The sequence below is a fragment of the Macrobrachium nipponense genome, chromosome 13 (assembly GCF_015104395.2).
Source record: "Macrobrachium nipponense isolate FS-2020 chromosome 13, ASM1510439v2, whole genome shotgun sequence".
Lineage (NCBI taxonomy): Eukaryota > Metazoa > Arthropoda > Malacostraca > Decapoda > Palaemonidae > Macrobrachium > Macrobrachium nipponense.
In genome coordinates this window covers 44,091,520-44,113,013 of record NC_087206.1, presented here as the reverse complement: position 1 = coordinate 44,113,013, position 21,494 = coordinate 44,091,520, and the positions used below count along the sequence as shown (strand labels likewise).

The 21,494-nt window shown below is 45.7% G+C and overlaps 1 protein-coding gene across 3 annotated transcripts in view; it reads right to left on the bottom strand.

Moving 5' to 3' along the window:
• The window catches only part of LOC135225769 (vacuolar protein sorting-associated protein 33B-like), a 106,759-nt gene that overhangs the window by 12,276 nt on the left and 72,989 nt on the right, over nt 1–21,494 (bottom strand). For all 3 annotated transcript variants that reach the window (XM_064265226.1, XM_064265227.1, XM_064265225.1), the window contains exon 5: nt 8,620–8,797. In XM_064265226.1, coding sequence (XP_064121296.1) covers nt 8,620–8,797 — 178 coding nt within the window. The remainder of the gene's footprint in view (nt 1–8,619; nt 8,798–21,494) is intronic.

Below are 21,494 nucleotides of genomic sequence, written 5' to 3'. Positions count from 1 at the left end.
AAGATGGAAGAAAGATAATATGAAAGGAGGTAGAGTAAAAGGAACGAAAGGGGTTGCAGCTATGGGCCGAAGGCATGCTGAAAAGAACCTTAAGTAATGCCTACAGTGCACCACATGAGGTGCACTGATGGCACTAACCCCCTACAGGGCAGACAGGAGGGGAAATATCAAAACATCCTCCTTTCTGAGCCGTGACCTTCTTGTGGAATTTTAAATCAAGTCTACTGTGAAGATTATTTGCCTAACATTGCTAGGTACCTAGTGCAAAGCTACAGACTTCATCCATCTAACATACTAGTCTGTATGGGAACTGTGGTTAGATTACTGCCACACTGAGAGTCAACTTGAAGTCTGTTAAAACAGTTTTACATATAATTTTATTTTGAGGTCAAGCGCCTTCCTATTTCAACAATCATGGCATACAATGCAGCATTGGCAGGATCCTTGCCTTATGGTTTTGGAATTGACTCTTAATATACAAATATTTAATTCCATTCTCCAGTACTTGACACCGACAAGGTCAGTTCCTGCAAAGTTTCCCATTACCTGGTCCCTGGATATGGTTCTTAGATTCCTGTCATCAGCTCAATTCATGAGCCCAATACAACTAAAACTCATGAGCTGCAAAAGGCAGTCTTCTTGACAGCTTGGGCATCAGGAGCTTGGATTAACATAGTACTAGGCTCTCTTACACAAGGAAAACATTTCACCATACATACACCTAGTTATCATTTGCTGTTGTCTTCTGGACTATTATTCCTGACCACGAATGAGGACCTTTTAAAGCAAAAATCCCCTTTTCTGATACAGGAACTCAGCAGTATTTCATATAAAATATTATGCTTGGCTCAAGCACTTAAGGTTTACCTAGATGTAACGGAAAGCATCCCAGATGGTCCTATTTTTCCTATGCCTTAGCACAAACTAAAAAGGCAGACCCTCACTCCTTTCTCAAGTCAAATGACATCCAAAAGGCGAGTACATTGTTAACTTTCTTTGGAAATGTTAATTTCGAAGAAGGTGAAATAATTCTGCAGCCAGATATGGCATAATTAGGTAAGTCACAGTTGAACCAATATGGATAATACATTTATAGGTTTGTCTCCTGTTCTTTATGGACAGACCCAAATGGATACAGTACTGTGCAAATAAACTACGTATCAAACATAAAATTAACAATGAATTAAAATATATAAACACTAAATTTTTAAGGTACATAAGATAATGCATAAAATAAAACCAACAAATTTTTATGCATCCGAATGATGAATTAATAATAAAGAGTGGTTGTAATTTAAAGAGAACTTCTACAATGTATTTATTTTACCTAATAGATGACCAAATTTTGTGCCTGAATACAATTAGTTACAACATAGCAAGAAACACACTAAAAAATTGAAACTCAAAATAATAACCACACTACATTTTCATATAAATGATATTGTTAGTATACAATAAAGTTTTGTACATACTTACCTGGCAGATATATACTTAGCTTAGGTCTCTGACGTCACGACAGAAAATTCAAAACTCGCGGCACACGCTACAGGTAGGTCAGGTGATCTACCTTACTCGCCGCTGGGTGGCGGGTGTAAGAACCAGTCCCCCTTTCTTGTCAGATTATTTTCTTCCACCTGTCTCCTGAGGGGAGGCTGGGCGGGCCATCAATCGTATATATCTGCCAGGTAAGTATGTACAAAACTTTATTGTATACTAACAATATCATTTTTGTACATGAACTTCCCTGCCAGATATATACTTAGCTGATTGACACCCTTGGTGGAGGGAAAGAGACACATACTCACCTAGAAAGTGGGGACAACACATGTTAAAGGAATAAAAATAAACCCTTGGTTCTTACCTGAATTAGGCAGAAGACTTCATAGTTACTGTCTATTAGTCTGCGTTGTCTAAAGAGTCTCAGCGAGGGCGTGACCTATAGCTGAAGAACTCTTTGGGTCTACCAATGGGAACTGAGTCCACTTACTTGGCAGAATCCAAACAGGGTCTGGTCAATGGGGATCAACCCGCTTACATGCCAGAGCCTATCACTACCAACCGCAAGGAGCCTCAAGCACAACCAATCACCTAACCAATTACTAATATTAGTATACGAAAGAAGGAGCTGCTCCTGCAACCTCCTTTGTACAACCAAAAACTCCAATTAAAAAACTAACAGGGAAAAGGATTAAAAAGGATGTGTTTCAGCTCCCTGCCCCAGCACTGAATCTGCCGATACGTAAGGGCCTAGCCCAAAACACTTTTCATACGTAATCGATACGTCTTTTAGGTAGTGATTGGAGAAGACTGATTCACACCTCCAAAAAGTGGCCTTCATGAGGTTTTGTAAAGACATATTCTTCTTGAAAGCCAAAGACGTCGCGATGGCCCTCACTTCGTGCGCCTTGACTTTCAGAAGACTAAACTGTTGCTGACTGCACGATGTGTGGGCTTCTCTAATAACATTCCTGATAAAGAATGAGAGGGCATTTTTTGATAAGGGCCTACTGGGGTCCCTTACAGAGCACCAGAGATTGCTCTCATTAGCAGCAAGTCTTCTCTTCTTTTGAAGATAAAATTTCAGGCTTCTCACCGGGCAAAGAGATCTCTCCTCTTCTGTCCCAACTAAGGAGGACAAGCTTTTAATTTCGAAGCTCCTGGGCCATGGTGAAGAAGGGTTTTCATTCTTGGCTAGGTAAGCCGGAAGAAAAGAGCAAAACGCAGATCCTCCTTGAAAATCTACCTCACCTTCTAGAGCCTGCAGCTCGCTGACTCTCTTCGCTGAAGCTAACGCACAGAGAAAAAGTGTCTTCATCGAAAGGTCTCTGAACGAAGCTGTATGGGGAGGTTCGAATCTTGAGGACCTCAGAAAGAGCAGCACGACGTCTAGATTCCAGCTAGGAACTAAGTAGGAGGTTCTTTTAACTGTCTCAAACGATCTGATTAAGTCATGGAGGTCCTTGTCTTCGGATATGTTTAATCCTCTATGACGAAAAACTGAGGAAAGCATGCTCCTGTAGCCCTTGATGGTGGAGACTACTAACCCGCATTTTTCCCTCAGGAAGAAGATAAGGAAATCTGCTATCTGAGTCACAGAGGTACTGGAGGAGGAAACTTTATGAGTCCTGCACCAACGTCGAAAAACGTCCCACTTCGACTGGTAGACTCTAGATGTGGAAGGTCTACGTGCATTGGCAATAGCCCTGGCAGACTTTGCCGAAAATCCCTTAGCTCTGACGAGACTCTTGATAGTCTGAATCCAGTCAGACTGAGAGCGGGGAGGTTTTTGTGAAACCTGTCGAAGTGGGGCTGTTTGAGCAGATCGACTCTTAGTGGTAGGGATCTTGGAACATCCACCAGCCATTCCAGTACCTCTGTGAACCAGTCCTGGGCGGGCCAGAATGGAGCTATCAAAGTCATCCTTGCTCCTTCTGAAGCTGCGAACTTCCTTAGCGTTTCCCCTAGAATCTTGAAAGGCGGGAACGTGTAAAGATCCAGGTTTTTCCAATCCATCAGGAATGCATCTATTGCCACTGCTCTTGGGTCCGCAATAGGGGAGCAGTATAGATCGATCCTCGCATTCCTGGAGGTCGCAAATAGATCGAGATGGGGCCTGCCCCACGTCCTCCACAGCTCCTGGCATACGTCCGAGTGCAGAGTCCACTCTGAGGGAAGGACTTGATTCCTTCTGCTTAGCAGATCCGCTCTGACATTTCTTTCTCCCTGTACGAACCTGGTGAGAAGACTTATCTTCCTTTCCTCCGACCACAGGAGGAGCGATCTCGCTGTCTCGTACAGGGAGAAAGAGTGAGTCCCCCCGTTTCCGAATGTAAGCCAGGGCTGTGGTGTTGTCCGAGTTGATCTGAACTGACTTTCCCTTTACGAGGGGTTCGAAGGTTTTGAGAGCGAACCAAATCGCTGTTAGCTCTTTCTTGTAGATGTGCCAGGACACCTGATCCCCCATCCAGGTGCCTGACACTTCTCTCGACCCGAGAGTAGCTCCCCAACCTATGTCCGATGCGTCCGCATATAACACTAGGCTGGGGTTTCGAACCTGCAATGAAAGGCCTTCCTTGAACAGGAGAGGGTCTAGCCACCAACGTAGATCCTCCTTTATCTCTTGCGAGATCTTGAACGCAAAGTCTAGACCTTGAGATCTTCGGTTCCAGTTCCTCGTCAGGAAGAACTGTAGGGGTCTGAGGTGCAACCTCCCTAGAGAAACAAATTGCTCCAGCGAGGAGAGTGTCCCCAACAGACTCATCCACTCCCTCGCTGTGCATACATCTTTCTCTAGAAAGATTGCTACCTTCTCCGAGCTTCGGGTTATCCTCTCTGGGGTTGGAATGGATGATACGCCCGAAAAACCTGAGAAAACATCAGAATCCCCAAATAGATACGCTCTTGACTGGGGATTAGCTGTGACTTCTCGAAATTCACTAGCAAACCCAGAGAAGCTGCTAGATTCAGCGTTAATCGTAAGTCCTCCAGACATTTCTCCTTGGACTTGGCCCTGATTAGCCAATCGTCCAAGTAGAGGGAAATCCTCACTCCCTCGAGATGAAGCCACTGAGCAACGTTCTTCATCAGCCCAGTGAAGACTTGGGGGGCTGTGGAAAGGCCGAAGCATAGGGCCCTGAACTGAAAAACGTTCCCTCCCCACATGAATCTTAGAAATTTGCGTGAAGAAGGATGGATCGGCAAGTGGAAGTAAGCGTCCTGAAGGTCCAGTGACACCATCCAGTCCCCGGGACGAAGAGCTGCTAAGACTGATGAAGTCGTCTCCATAGCGAACTTCCTCTTCTTCACAAAGACGTTCAGGGCGCTTACGTCCAGAACCGGCCTCCATCCTCCTGAGTTCTTGGGAACTAAGAACAGACGGTTGTAGAAACCCGCGGAAAGAGGGTCCTGTACCATCTCTATTGCCTCTTTCTCCAACATCAGCTCTACTGCTAGAGCGAGGGCTTGATTCATTAGAGGGTCTTTGTATTTGGCCACCAGTTCCCTTGGAGTGGTGGTCAAAGGTGGTCTCGAGATAAAGGGAATGAGGTATCCCCTCTTGATGATAGCGAGGGACCAGTTGTCCGCCCCCTTCCGTGCCCAGACATCCGCAAAGTTCACAACAAGTCTGGCACCTACAGTTGTCTGGAGGACAGGCGAGCTACTTCTTGGCCCTAATAGACCGAGAGAAGGTCTTTCCTCTTCTGGGTGGTCTCGAACCTCTGGAGGAAGAAGAGCGGGACGAAGGACCTCCTCGAAAGGGCTCTTGCCTAGTCTGAGTTTCCTTCTTCGTTTTCTGTTGGAACGAATGTTTCGGTATTCTAGCTGAGCGAGCCAGCATATCCTGCGTCGCTTTTGCTGACAACGAGCTGGAGATGTCATTAATTATCTTCTTCGGGAAGAGTTGCGGAGAAAGTTGAGAATACAGCAAGGAAGCTCTCTGTGCATGAGAGACAGCCTTGGTAAGAAAGGAGCAGAAAACGGCCCTCTTCTTTACTACTCCTGCGCCAAAAAGGGAAGCAATCTCCCCGGATCCATCTCTCACTGCCTTGTCCATACAAGACAGCACTGCGTGAAGGTCTTCAGGTGAAAGAGTGTCTTGTTCTTGAGTCCTCTTAGCCATGACTCCAAGGGTCCAGTCAAAAAGTTAAAAACCTCTAAGACTCGGAACATTCCCTTCAGAAGGTGATCCAACTCGCTCATACCCCACGTCGTCTTCGCAGAATTAAGCGCCGAGCGACGTGCGGAATCCACCAACGAAGAGAAGTCCGAGTCTGCTGAAGAGGGAAGAGTCAGACCCAAGGGCTCTCCTGACTCGTACCAGAACCCCATCTTACCCGTAAGTTTGGACGGGGGAAAAGAAAATACGGTCTTGCCTTTCTCTTCCTTCGAAAGCAACCAGTCGTCAAAATTCTTAAGAGCCTTCTTCATCGACACTGTCGGTTTCATCTTAACGACTGAAGACTTCTTAGACGTATTGGTCGTTGAAAATAAGGACGGAGGTGACGGAGGAGCAACGGCCGAAAGAGACTCCCCAAAATCTTGCAAGAGGAGGTCGGTCAGTCTCTTGTATGAAGAAACTGAAGCATCCTTGGGCAAATCTTCCTCAGAATCCCCAAGGTACTCCTCAGAAGAATGACGTTTAGAAGCTCTACTAGCAAGAGGAGAGCTATTCCTTGGAGAGCGCCTACTGGGAGAATGTCCACTGGGAGAGCGCTTAAAAGGAGAGCGCCTACCGAAAGAGCGCCTACTAGGAGAACGCCTACCAGGAGAGCGCCTACCTGGAGAGCGCCTACTAGGAGAGCGCCTACTTGGAGAGAGCCTACTAGGAGAGCGCCTACTTGGGGAGCGCCTACCAGGAGAGCGCCTACTAGGGGAGCGCCTGCTAGGAGAGCGCCTACTAGTGGAAGCTCGCCTGTCGGAAACAAAGTCTAATTCCACAGAAGAGCGCCTGGACAAGGGAGAGCGCCTATCAGGCTCTCTGCGCCTGCTAGGCTCTTGGCGCCTGCCCTCCTCAAAACGCCTGCCAGGCTCTTGGTGCCTATCAGACTCCAAACCCCTACCAGGCTCTTGACGCCTGCCACGGGGAGAGAAAACATCCACGGAGGAGTCCCTGTCCGAAGCCCTGCGCTTACAAGGCTCTGAGCGCCTATCCAATCGGGAGTGAACCAACGGAGATGAATGCTTCCACTGGCGCCTACAAGGCTCTTGGCGCCTACTAGGCTCCGAGCGTCCGTCAAAAGGAGAGCGGCAACCAGGCGAAGAACTCTTCCTTCGCTCCTGACGATAACGAGGCTCTTGACGTCTGTCAAGCTCTTGACGCCTAACTGAAGAGGAGCGGAAATCCTGAGGAGAGAGCCTGTCCGGCTCCTTACGCCTGACATGCTCAAAACTCTTGCTGGGAAGAGAGGAGAGCCTACTCGGAGATTGATCCCGAACTTCAGTCTGCACATCAGACTTCCTGCTACGAGGCTCAAAAACTTCTCTAGCCGGAGGAGAGCTAGCAGAAGGGACGTTCTTAGACTTCTTCACCGGAAGCGAGGCGTCCTTCCGACGATGAGAAGTCCCGGCAATAGAATCAGCTAAAGCCGCAATCTGCGCTTGCAGACCCGCCAGGATGCGCGCAGGAGATCTCTTAAATTCCTCTACAGGAGACGAAGTCCGAGACCGAACAGGAGAAGCGTAAACAGAAGAATTCTTGGCTCTCTTGCATTCCACTTCTGGCTCTTCCGCGAAGGATTCGGGGCTGGAAGGAAGGGCGCAAGGAGCTTTCCAGGGCCTCTTGAGAGGGCGAGACGACTCTGAGGCGCTCCATCTACGCTTAGGAGAAGGCGACGAAGATGACGAGAAGCACTTGCGTAATAACTCCTTCTTGGTTCGATCCAAGGGAGCCTGGGAACGAGCAACAGGATCTGCCGAGGGGACGCCTGACCGGTGGGGGTTCTCCCTAACCTTCCTGCGGCTTTCGACTTTCCTCCTCCACTGGGTCTGGGAGTCTGGAAGAGGTCTAGGCCTGGAAGCGTTAGTGAGCCGGTCAGACGCACCCTCCACATCACTAGGGGCACTGCACTGATGACTTGCACTATCACTCTTACCTTGTCGAGAGCGAGCGAGGCTCTCCTTACTCCTGATCGAGGCTCTCCCGGAAGGAACTTCCGAAAACGAATCTTCGGGTTCAAAGCTGGGCGCAGGGGCTGAAACTGGAGAAGGAACTACTTCTACTACAGGGTTCTCAGCGTCAATCTCACTCACCCTCGATCTACTAGAGCTCCTTGAAGAAGCCTTGCGCGCCCTATCCTTCTCTAACTTTCTCACATAAGAAGAAAGAGCCTTCCAACCATCCTCATCCAAATTCTCACACTCTTTGCAAGGGTTAATAAAAGAGCATTCATTCCCTCTACAAGACGTACATACAGAGTGAGGATCTAATGCAGCTTTAGGAAGTCTAACTTTACATTCCTTCACTGAAAAAACCCTAAATAAACTAGGGGTTTCTTAACTTCAGAATCATCCATGATTATTAATTCTAAGAAAAAGCCAAAAGAAAAATCCAAATAACAATCCAAAAAGCGTATGCCAAGCCAACAAACAAAGGGTACTTCACCAAAATCCAATTCGTCGGCAACGAGAAAGAATTTAACTATCGTAAGGACTGAACAACAGGTGTTGTCCAGCCGGCGACAGAAAATAATCTGACAAGAAAGGGGGACTGGTTCTTACACCCGCCACCCAGCGGCGGGTAAGGTAGATCACCTGACCTACCTGTAGCGTATGCCGTGAGTTTTGAATTTTCTGTCGTGACGTCAGAGACCTAAGCTAAGTATATAACTGGCAGGGAAGTTCATGTACAAAAATATATAATTAATCACAAAAATACAGCAAAGCACAAATTGTAGATGAATACAATTGTGATATGAAGAAAAACGAGAAATGAGGTATGAGTCAGAAGAGGACAAAACATTAATTCTTTCAGTTGAAACCGAGTCCAAGAGTAAGAGCAGATGAGTACCCTTTGCTAAGAAAGAGCCAAGTCATTGTTAACCATAAATTCTAACATTTTAGCTGTTATTTAAGACTGACACAATGAAACATAATTTACATGACACAATTTCAATTACTTACACGATTTGACTTCGTTGGTGAACCTTGCTCTGTCAAGATATCAAGGGCATTAAGAACTGCTTTAGATGCTCTCCCATGTGCTACAACATTTGGAATATTTCCATAAAGCCCCTGAAGAGTCTGAAGTGCTCGAGCAATACTTAAACAGGCTGAGTATTCCCCATCCAGAAAAGCATCTCTATAAAGTAAAATGATTTTCTCCTAAATCTTTCACAAAAAATTTTTACCATTGGCTAAAATTTAATACTTGATAATACAAAACACAACATACTGTATATAATAAGGTGACAAAGCTTAATAAGTTTTATCAAAAGTAATTTTCTTAAAAAAAAAGGGTGAGTAAGAGAGAAAAATATTGCTGCACATGAATAGGGGAGGGGGTACAAAACTGGAAAATATTACTGCTAAGTTGAAAGTGATGACCACATCCCCACATTCATTCAAAGAAAGAGAAGATTTTTCTCACTAGTATGTGATGGCATCCTGTTGGCCTATCTTTTATTTCTCTAACATGAACACTACTGTCATTACCACCGCTACTACCATTATATCAAGGAGATCATTGCCACAGTAACCTAAATCACACACTCATTGATTATTTATTACTATATCATACTGCTATTGATTATTTGATTTTCATCAATGTTTATCACACAAAGATTTCACTAAACATGCAAAGATATGAACATACATTAACATGGTGCACACTTAATTTCCATCACATCCAATCTCCAGTCCTGGTCCATGACATTAAATACAGTATTTTAAATATTTAAATACACCCCTTCCCCTTATTTTTTTAGACTGACTCAAGAATTATCACCAGGTCTTACAAGCAAAGCTGAAGTACCTGGTAGGCTAATGTTTACCCATAAGCTGTAAAATGACAAATTTTAAATTAGTAATTTGTATTTTTCATAGATAACAAACTTGTGGTCTTAACATTAGATAAATCTTCTGTGATAGCCTTGCAGGCAGCCTTCCCCCAGCATGTTGATCTCAGAGCTGGCGGCCAAGGGTGTAAGATTCACCCCGTATCACACCCACTTTTTGTAAGGGTGCAAAGAATGACCTTGATAGATCGCACACTCAAGGCCCCATAGAAGAATGCAAATCAGACCCTGCCCCAAGGGCAGGAAGAGCCAACGAGAGAACCACTACCTCCTCAGAGAGAGGCAATCCCTTAGAAGCTCTGTAGTACTTCCAAAGGGAACCTCCTCTCCACTTCTCCAAGCATTTGAATTCTCGGAATCCAGACGCCGGGTGGGAACCTAACCAAGCACTGGCAAGCACTCAACGAGTGCTAGAGGTAGTGCTGGCAGGCAAAGATAAGCCACCTGAATGTCTTGCCCTTTCTCTCTCCCTGTATCTGAACTGGGATGGTGAGAAGTCTCTGTCAGCAGTTCAGGATGCTCACAATTCCTTAGAAACATGAGCACTTGGAGTGACTTGCAAACGAGCGCCCGACACTGAACCAGTCTGGAGGTAGAATCCCTTGAACTGGTGATGGGAGTGCAAACTGTAGTTTGTGCTCCCATGGTCCCGAAACACAAAACCCAGGGGCATGTGAGTTGGTTCCTGAGTCCAAAGAGCTGACAAGAGATCCCACTGCCTCCTCGGGAGAAGGCAGGTCCTTAGAAATACTGCCAGAGGACTTCTTAGGGGGGAAGAAGTAGCCTCCCTCTTCTTTGGCCAAAGGGAGCCTATCTGGTTTTCCAGGACCTCCTTGAGCCTCAGAAAAAGAAGGGAAGGGCAGTGGAGGACGACATTTCTTCCACAGGGCTTCTTGTACAGGATGGATATGAAAGGTGTTACAGGAACGTCAATAGCAGTAGCAGGAGTCATGGCAGCTGGGGCCAGAGGCACAGCAGAAGCTACCCTGGTCACCAGGGCAACAATAAAAATCTAACAGAAGGCACAGCAGGAGAAGTACACACACACACACAAGAGGCAGTGCCACAGCATACCAGTGCCGCATAAACTCCCAAAGGTTAGGATATCCAAAACAGTCAGATAGCCAACTATCTACTGCTGCACCCTATGACTACTCACTGTCAACCTAAAGAAAAAAAATCAAAGATGATTAATAAATGGAGGCTCCTCCCATTCCAAAGCGAGAGTTCCTACAGCCACACTTTCCCCTTTATGTTACTAATTATGTGCAGGACAATTGGTTTACCGAACACAGAATGCACAAAACACAAACACATGTACTACTCACCTCAAACTTCAGATACTCAGGGCTAGGCACTGTGCTGTCAGCTGGATATAGCTAGGCTAGGCTAGTCCGAGACACAACACGAAACAACCAACTGAGAACTACAATCATACAACTTAACAACATGACAAATTACTGCGCAGACAGACACCAAAAGCTCGAAACAACACGACAACCATACACAACTCAACCAACATAACAAACCACCAACACCAACAGTCCCCAACCGCCAACTCACACACACCAAAATACACAACCAACTTCTTCAACTTCACTACAACCAGACAGACACATGCACAACAACTTTACAATATCAAAATCAATCAAATCACAGTATATCAACTGACCATCAACGGATAGGACCGCCACCAAACCAACTCTTTTGACAGACTTCACAGGCTTACTTTCTTCCCACTCTCATAACAGACGCTCACCACTGACATACTCAGCAATCACCCCAACAGACAATACCCACATGCTACACCCACCATCAAACCACTCCCATTCATCCCTCCACCAATTTTGCTCTCTCTCTCTCTCTCTCTCTCTCTCTCTCTCTCTCTCTCTCTCTCTCTCTCTCTCTCTCTCTCTCTCTCTCTCTCTCTCTCTCTCTCTCTCTCTCTCACGCAACCCTTGAAGACGTCAAACTTACACTACCATTATCACTCCTACATATTACCTCCCCCATTACATTTGACAATGTCTCCTTACACTAGCAACACCCACACTAAATTGCTTTCTGCAACACCCAAGGATGCTTGGATGCAGGCCCCCTGGACTTTGTTTGAGGAGCCTCATACATTCTTTCAGTTACATCGCCACTCACTTCTTTCAAACCCTTTTCGTTCAAATCCCCATTATCTCCCTCACTACTATCCTCCCAAATCTCATTCACTACTTCATCGACAAATTCTTCCTCTAGTCCCAATATCTCCCCTGTTTCTGCTACCAAATCACTCAGTTCATCCATACTTTTGTCAAACTCTTGCAAAGATTTATCGATCCTATCAACTACCTCCTTACTATTCGGCTTCCTTCCCACTGAGATCTCAATTATCCCTGTTAACTCAAACCTACATACGCTATAAGTATATTCATTTCCTCAAAGTCATCCGCATTACACGCTTTATCAACTGTTTGCACCCTACCACTAACACCCTTATCATGCCGTTCATGCTTCTTCCTTTCACTTCCTTTCTCTCCACTCTTGCGCTTTCTTCCATACTCAACCAACACTAACTGTCAATCTCCCTGACCCATTTGTTCACCCTCAAACATTCACTCATGACATCTCCCAAACATACTGTGGTACTTCCCTCCACTTACAGAGCTGGTTATGGTGTGCCCTAACCTCATACATTCCCCCACCTATTTGCAATTTCCCCAAAACATAACTCAATCCACTCGGTCCCACTTCCAAAATCTCAAAAGGCCCTTCAAATTTCTCCCTTACCTTATTCACATTCATTCTTCTTATCTCAGCCACCTCTTTCAACGCTTTATCTCCAATCTTAAAATTTTCCAACCTTTCACTTGCTTTCTTCCACAACTCCAAATCACTCTATGACAAACCCAACCGTGGCCTAACAATCCTTTCAAAATTCAACACATATTTACAAGGAGAATACCTATATTCTTCTGCAGTGTGGCATCATATACTCACACTGCACATTCTATATACATATCCCAATCATTGTAGCATTTACTCATCATTCGCAAATCTCAGTCATTGTTCTAACAGTCCTTTCAGTCAAACCATTCGCACTGGGCATATACAGAGTAGAATACACATGCACAACACCCCATTCTTTCAACATTTCTTCAAATTCCCATCCCACAAACTCAGGTCCATTATCACTCAACACTTTTGCCGGCTTACACACACATAGGCAACATCACTTGACCCACCATTCACGCAACAGTTTCATGCCTCTTATCTTTGATGGGAACCACATAGGCAAATTTATTCATGTGATTTACCTTCACAATTATCCTCATGTGTCCTCTCGCAGTCCTAGGCAAAGAAACACAATCAATCACAAGCATTTCAAACGGCTCTTTCATCTGCAATCACAACACAGGTGGACTCGCATGCACACACTAATACTTTCCCCTCTGACAGTTTCAACATGTGACAGCTACATCCATACAAATCCTATTCAACCTAGGCACATACAATCTCTCTCTCATGCATTCCCACAACTTATTTGTCCCCATATGCCCAAACCGGTCATGCACCAACAAACATACTCACCGCTGACTCAACAGAAAACACCGGGACATACACCCCTTCCTGATGTAAAAAGTACACTATGTTTTTACACACTACAAACCGTTTAGCAATCCTCTTATATACACCCAACTCACATGGCCAAACTCCTCCCAAAACACACTGTTGCAACATACTTATCTCCAGGCACTTATCTTGCATTTCCTCGATCTCTTCCTCACTCAACAGATCATTCTCACTCCTAGCAATATCAATCATACCCACAAAGTTCACTACAAATACATTACTATCTTGAATCCTACCTACTTTTCTATCCCCTTTTCTCAGAATTCCGTTTCCTAAATCTATGCCTACATCATGCATCCTCAAAAAATCTATCCCTATCAAAAAGCAAGCTGGCATAACATTTTCTCCTATAATTATAAAGTTATGTATTACTTCAAGATCTCATAGCCTAACCTTTAACCATACCTCTTCCCATACTAAAACACTTCTTTGTCCTAATCCATGTATTCTTAGACTTGTACACTGCCTTTTCACTTCCCAATCACATCTCTCAAGTTCACTCACTACTGACCCACTCACTATGGAAACTTGTGACCCCGTGTCAACTAAACTTCAGTACTCACTATCATTTATTCTGACAAATGTCACCATTTTCCCTCGAGTCTCATGCATGCACACATTCATTGCTACATCCACCTGGTTATCCATATCACAATCATCTGCAGTTATTTCCTCATTTCTGCAATTCTGATTCAAATCCCCTTCACAGTCCCTTTTTGTAACCAACCAATTACAACCATGTTCCCCACACTGAATCATCAAAAAGCTCACTACCTCTACTTACCCTCCATCGATACTCAACCTGTCTGTCCCATCCAAAATACAAAAACACTTTTATTCCAAACAACTCAGCTACTGCTGACAACAATCTATGCAATATTTCCTCTTCCCCACCTTGTTCCTCCGTACATGCCACTTCCTTCTGCACATCACTCATCAACTTCATTCGCAACTCATTCGCACTACCAGGTACCTCTTCAACCAGACCCTTACCTTTCAAGTCTTTCAATGCTGAAAACAAACATTCACACGCTCTGTCGTCCCTTCAAACCTCTCTTTCACAACTAAACCCCCAGGTACCATATTCAGATCCCAGTCACTTTTCACGATACCATTGCCCTTACCATGCAACCTAGACATCGAATCAGCAATCACATTTTTACTCCCCTGCACATATTCTAATCCAAAATCAAACTCACTCAAATCCTCAGTCATCCTCAAGATCCTAGCATTCACACTTTTCTTCTTGATCATATACACTAACCTTCTTGATCATATACACTAATGGCCAATGGTACAGTTCCTTGTTGGACGAGTGATTTTCGCATTCGGCTGCCAATCCGGTGGTCCGAAGTTTGATTCTCAGCTTGGCCAACACGGAATCAGAGGAATTTATTTCTGGTGATAAAAATTCATTTCTCGATAAAGTATGGTTCGGATCCCACAATAAGCTGTAGATCCCATTGCTAGGAGACCAATTGGTTCCTAGGCATGCAAAAATATCTAATCCTTCAGGCCAGTCCTAGGAGAGCTGTTAATCAGTTCAGTGGTCTGGTAAAACTAAGATATACTTAACTTATGGCCAATGGTCCGTTCTTATGACAAATTTTACCCCATACAAAACACTTTCAATGCTTTCACACAAAACCTTATTGCCACTAGCTCCTTTTCAACCCCTGAATACTTCAGCTCTGCTTTATTAAAAGCTTTACTCACATATGCAATTACTCTCAATTATCCCTCCCCATTCACCTCTTGCATCTGAACCAAGCATCCTCCCATACTAAACTTACTCGCATCAGTATACAACTCAACCTTACTTGCATCCTCACTATAGTCTGGAAAAGCCAAGGTAACATCTCTAGCAGCCTCCTCTTTCAATCTCTCGAATGCTCCCACCATTCACTCATCCCACCTCAGCTTAGTACAATTTTTCTTCCCTGGCCATACAGTTAACGGCTTCCTTATACCCGAACAATCCCTAACAAACTTCCTCCCAAACTTAGAAGCTTGTCTGTCCATTTCTGAGCAAGAGAAGCCCTCAAAATCTGGGAATTCACAACAATCCCCAGATTAGTCATAATCTGGCAAGGGATTAGACTGGACTTGTTGAAGTTGACACAAATGCCCAACTCGACACAAAGAGACAGAACAATTTCCCTCGACCGGAGACATTTCTCTAGAGATTCAGCCTGGACTAGCCAATCGTCCAGATACTGAAGCATCCTTACATTTAACCGATGCAAAATAGCTGAAACAGGAGGCATTACCCGAGAAAAGACCTGTGGAGCAGTGGTGAGGCCAAATCAAAGGGTCTCGAACTGGAAAACTCCTGAGTCCATGAAAAACCGAAGGTAAGGTCTGCTCTTTGGATGGAGATTTGCAGATAAGCATCCTGCAGATCGATGGAAATCATCCAGTCCCCCATCTTGACAGATGAAAGAACAGTCTGAACCGTCTCCATCCGGAACTTGGACTTCGGAATGAACTTGTTCAAGACCGAAAGATCTATGATGGGGCGCCAGGCACCCGAGGCCTTTAGAACTACAAACACCCATGAGTAAAACCCGGGAGAAGGAGGAGCTTGCTCTATGGCATCCTTCTCCAAGAGGGCGGAAAGCTCCTTTTCCAAGGCTTGACCCCTGATTGAGTGAGGGGAATAACTGTTGAACTCGAGAGGACAATTGGAAAGTGGAGGTCTCAAAACAAAAGAGATCTCGTAACCTACCTTCAGGACCTCCACTACCCAAGCATCCACTGCTCTCTCCTGCTAAGCTGACCAATGGCGAGAGAGACAAGCTCCTACTGTGGTCTCCGGGCGAGGTAATGACTCCTACTTCCAAAAATTCTTACGCATAGACAAGGAAGACGAAGAAGGTCCTCCTGGAGGTTGAGCTCTTCCTCTGCCCTTAGAACCATGCCAAGAACCTCTCCCACGTTTCAAAGGGTGAGCACCAGAGGAGGAAGCTGAGGCGCCAGAAACCTGAGATGTACTCGGGAAAAACAAGCCAGAAGAATTGGTTGTTGGGCTGGAGCAGAAGGTACGGATCTGGCACTAAACTTACGCTTACTCCTTGAAGAAACGGGAGGAAGACCCGAGGAAAAAGCTCTTAATAAGGCCCAGTGAGCTTGGGAAGAGGCATCACCTTGATGATCCTTCAAAACCTCAGAAAGCACAGACAGATCAAATAGGGAATTGCCACAAGGAGAAGAGGACAATAAACGGTTTCTCTGAATCTCCGAAACAGAGGAGGGTAACTGCGATAAATACAGGTTACGCCTTAGAGAAACGAGAAAGGCCTGCATTGAAGTGGCAAGCTCGTTCTGATGTACAGATGCGACTGAAATAGACGAGCAGAATTTCCCAGAGTCCGCGATATACAATAAAAGACCTCCGAGGAGCCACATATTGAAGGAATGAGCTTCTTGTAAGGAGCTCATAACAGACTCCATAGCAATAAAGTCTTCGATCGAGACCGAGACCAAAGCCTTGGAAAGCAAAGGTTGACCTGAAAGTCAGACAAAATCAGGATTTGGTTTGGGGGGTCGAGAGAATGAAGTATCTTCCACCATCTGATAAACCCCTCTCTGGTGTCATAGAAGAGAGGAGAGCTTCCTCTTCCCTTCCCCGATCACCTTCGAAAGTTTAGCGGCAACGTGTGCCCTCACTCTTGCGAACCTCTGAGCAAAGGGAAAACGTAAAAATTTCCGTGACCGGGAAGGACCGTCAAGAAAAATCCCTTCTGTAATACACCAAGGCGGAGGCTGCTTCTGCTCTTTAGGCCTCACCTGCGGAAGAAAACTCATAATTAAATAAAAAAGTTTCTTGAACTCGACATCATGACTGCCGTTCAAGGAAACATCTACGTATAACACATGAATCCATGTCATCATCTTCATCATCGTCAGATCCTAATTGAGAAACTTCCCCTGAAGTAAGATCCTGATGACTAGCTGTCTTAGGTCTAACACTAATACCCCTCCCCCCTTCTCCTAAAATAGCGCCCTTTGGCACCATTACGGGACTAACAGGGGGACACATTGGGTACAGAATCGTCAAGCACCTGCCCGGACCGGATCTCCCCTAGGCCTTCGCCACGACGGGGTTCACAAGCCGGGGTATCCGTCGCACCGTTACCCGTGGTGCTGTCGACAGGTACCTGACTGGGTGCTGAAAATGAATCTAAAAGTGTTAGACATTCTAGTAAAAGCTACTTCAAAATTCTCTGACAGCTTGTTAAACTTGGCTGAAATATCTCTATCTAAACTAAGCTGTAATGTTTCAAATTTCTTCTTCCAACTAGTTTCCATTGCCAAAAACTTTGAATCAAAATCAGAAACTTCATTAGTTACCGGTTGTACAGGTGGCAAAGCATCAATTAATTCGGAATCGGAATCACACAATACCGAAACCAAAGAGCCAGAACCATGGGCGCACAAGTCAAGGAAATCATTAGATATAGGTCTAGCTACCGATTTCTTTTTCTCCGTAATCAATCTTTTATGCTACATGATTCTTTGATGTTTCATATAAGTCGTCATGTCTTCGTCAGACCAAGGCTTACATAGGTACATCGCAATGAGAAGTCAAGTCACAAACCTGTCCATGACAAGAGCTACAAAAGTCATGGGGGTCATACTCCCTGCTACTCATCCTTGTTCCACAAGCCGGGCAATTCCTGATGTTGCTGGCAGAAGGAAGAATCAAATTATCTTGGCAATCCACTGGACTGTTGGACAGGTCACGTAATTCGGGGTCGCACAAAAGTTCGTAATATAAAATAAATACATACCACTATAGAAATAAAAGTTAATTCACTAATTTCATGGATATAATACGTGAGTGGTAATTAACATAAAGCCGCATTAACAATTAATGAAAGCTTTAAAGGCACAAAAAGGTTTCGGAAATTTATAGAGTGACCATGATCTAAACAACATGGGCGCTCGTTAACAACTGATTTTCAAGGGAAGGTTTTGTAACTGTCAAGCGCAGTGTTGCCAACTGGCGGACAGAATAGGAGGTAACAGGGTTGCCAATGTGGTAAATTTTGGTGCAGTTTTTGGGGATTTAGGGCTAGATAAATTATATTAAGGTAAAGTTTATTAATTTTAATTTTAAGTTTTTTGTAAAGTTAAGTGTTAATGTTTTCTGCCGTTTGTTAATGTGTTTCATAAGGGTTAGTGTTAATGTTTTCTGCCATTTTTTCATGTGTTTTGTAAAGTTAAGTGTTCATGTTTTCTGCCGTTTGTCCTCCTCCTCTGTCGCCACTTTCGGACATCGCCTCACTCGAAAGTTATGGTTCCACATTTTACTACATACGTACGTACCTGTAAACACAGTATTTCTTATACCTTGTACACTAATACGTACACTTTATTTACAGGTACAGTAATGGTTAGGTTAGGTATTGAATGATCCAAATTGTTGTATTTCATTGTTTATTGGTCAATTTAGCTTTTCTGGGCTCAGCTCGTGTCGGCCTATGAAAGTATCCTTAATATCATTCTTTCTAGGCAAAATTAATCTAAAATTACCAGAGAAAAACAAAATTAAGAAAATGTCAGTAAAACTGACTCGCTCACTCTATAAAAGAAGTGTCGGTATGAGAATATGGGCGAGTGGGATCACTACCACGAGTCATTCACCATTTAGACCTTCCAACCTAAAATCCCCACCAGAGAGAGCTGATACGAAAGGGTGATGCGGCCGCTACTACTACTACTACTGACGCCACGGACAGCAGCGCCCCTAGCGGTCATCCTTAATCATTAGGAGAACACGTTGAGTGCATTTTTCTCTCGTGCCGTGTTTTTTCGGATTTCTAACTTGTATTCATCATGGAACGTGCAGCTATCGCATCGGCTAAGTTAAGTGCCTCATAAGTAGTATTTTACTGTTTTTTAGTCTTCCAGGGACCAGTATTTTCCTTCTTAATAGGTCATATACGGTCTCCCGGTTGACTCGTGGCGGCGGCATGCCGCCTCGTGTTAAGATTTCCCGGTCTCCCATACTGGGACATCTTATACTTATGGGCTTACTATATCACGTTCATCGTTTATTACATCGTTTTCATAGCTAGGACAGCCCTTTTACCATTTCTCTTAGTTTGGTATTTAGGGCTATACTGTGTTTCTGGCCCAGCATCCCGGCTCTTGCTCTTCATCGGCTATCGCTGGCTCCGAGTAGTCACTGTTCTTCGGAACAGATTGCCTCCTCCTGGGCTTCTTTCTCTTTACTAAAAGTGTCTTTTCCCCCTTTTACGATGTATTATTAGTTTTATTTAGGGTGTTAGGCTAGCCTAGGTGCATGTACCATGTGTTGGTACAGTCTGGTTCACGTGGCCCATCCATGGTTGTGTTGCTATCGCGGCTTAGGCCACTTGCGATCACGTGTTCCATAGCACCTTACCCTTCCCCTTCCCTCCCTACCAGGTATAGGGAGGGGTCTGGGGGACTCCTTGGTTACCATGACAACCACAGTAGCCTTCCTCCCTCTCTCTCTGAGGAGGCCAGGAGCTCCCTCCCAGCTGGGGTATAGGGCGACCACTTGTCTCGGGTACCGGGTCACCGAGCGGGTAGTTGTAGGGACGGGGAGGGGTAGGCCACCCCCCCCTCTCTCTCCCGCCGCGTTACGCCGGGAACCCCCCCCTATTGCTCAGTCCCACCCTTCCCCTACTGTAATGAACGGAGCCTCCGTTGCAGCCGGGGGCCCCTTTGGTTATAGTTTTGTCTGGCTCCGCCAGCGGGCGGGGTGGTCATTACTAGTGGTCTGTTGCTTGCCTACTATATCCACTTTTTTCCGCTACCGGAGGAGAGCTTGCTCCTTACCCGGGCACTCTTCTAGTGACGGGAAAAAATTTATATACTTCGTTATAAATATAAGGATGTACCCTAATTTTACGGTGAATTTTAGTTTTAATTTTTTTTGTGTACTATCTCCGTCGTTCTCCGTCGTGGTTTCATGGCTCCCCACCACAGCCTGGTTGGATAATTTTCTCCTGTCTCCGGCGTAGCCTTAGACAACTCCAACCGCCTAGTTACCACACGTATTACGGCGGGGCTCTGGTTTAATCTAACTTTCACGCTCCGGCATGCAGCGGAGCAATTGTTAGGCTGTAAGTGTGCTCCTGATACTTATGTATCTTTCCACTTACAGGCTACCAACTGTCAGGTCCTGGGGTGCAACGCGACCCTCTACGACCCCTGCGCCCATGAGGAGAGTAGGACTCACGCCCCGTGTGCCACGACCCACAATGGTATGATCGTCTGGCACCCAGAAGCCTGCACCATATGCTACGACCTTGTTAGTCAGCTGTTGGGGGGGTAAGTCTACTCTTAGACTTCTTGGTCGCATCACTAATATCACTTAGTTATAAGCTTGTTAAACCCTGTCTCCGCCGCTAGAAGCTTCATTTCGCCTTCTCTTTCAGGCTGCCGCCGTGAAGGAAGTCGCCTTAGCAACCCTGAAGGCTTGGGTGGGCGGCTTCGGGAAGAACGCCGCCAAGGGCCAGCCATACATCCTCGATAAGAAGCTGGCCGTTCAGATCTTCCCCGGCGGCAAGTCGACCGGTTATGTTGACCCCATCTCGGCAGCCACTCTCATAGCTTCGATACAGCAAGAGGTGCAGCAGGCGTTCGGGTCCGCCTCCACGCAGGAGCCGGTCCCAGATGTGGCGAACTTGGACCTGAACATCGAGCCTATGGCGGTAGGGGCAGAGGATTTGTTGGTTGAGGTAGGTGTGTCGGGCGCCCAAGGTCTTTCCTTGGGCGCTCCTGGATCTTCTTCTCCTGTCCCTTCTACTGCTTCTTTCCAAGGCTTTACGGGATCTGAGATCCCTGCCTGCTCTCCCGCTCTCTCCGTACCCCCGAAGGTGAAGGGACAGAGAGAACAGAAGACCCTCCACAAGACGACTTCTAAGAAGTCGTCGTCGTCTTCTTCAGTAAAGAAGTCTACGACTTCCTACGCTGACGCGGTGAAGGCAAAGCCGAGCTCTTCGTACTCTAAGAGCTCTAGAAGCAAGGCTTCTAAGGAGAAGGCTCGCGCTCCAGCCGAGCCAACGCCTTCTCCGGCCTCCACCGCATCCACTCCGGCAACGCCGGTTGGAGTGGCGGGACCAGGCTCCTTTGATCCCACCGCCTTCTCGGCAGTGGTGATGCAGCAAGTGGGAGAGATGGTTGGCTCGCAGGTCTCCGCCCTCGGGACCAGGTTTGAACAGATGTTTGTGCAGCTGTCAAACACCCTCAGTCAGTCTGGCCAATCCATTCAGGATCTCTCTAACAGAGTTAGAGAGAATGAGGACCGTGTTGCTGGGCTTTCTCAGGTTCCTCAGCCAATCTCCCCCGTAGCAGGTACTGGCA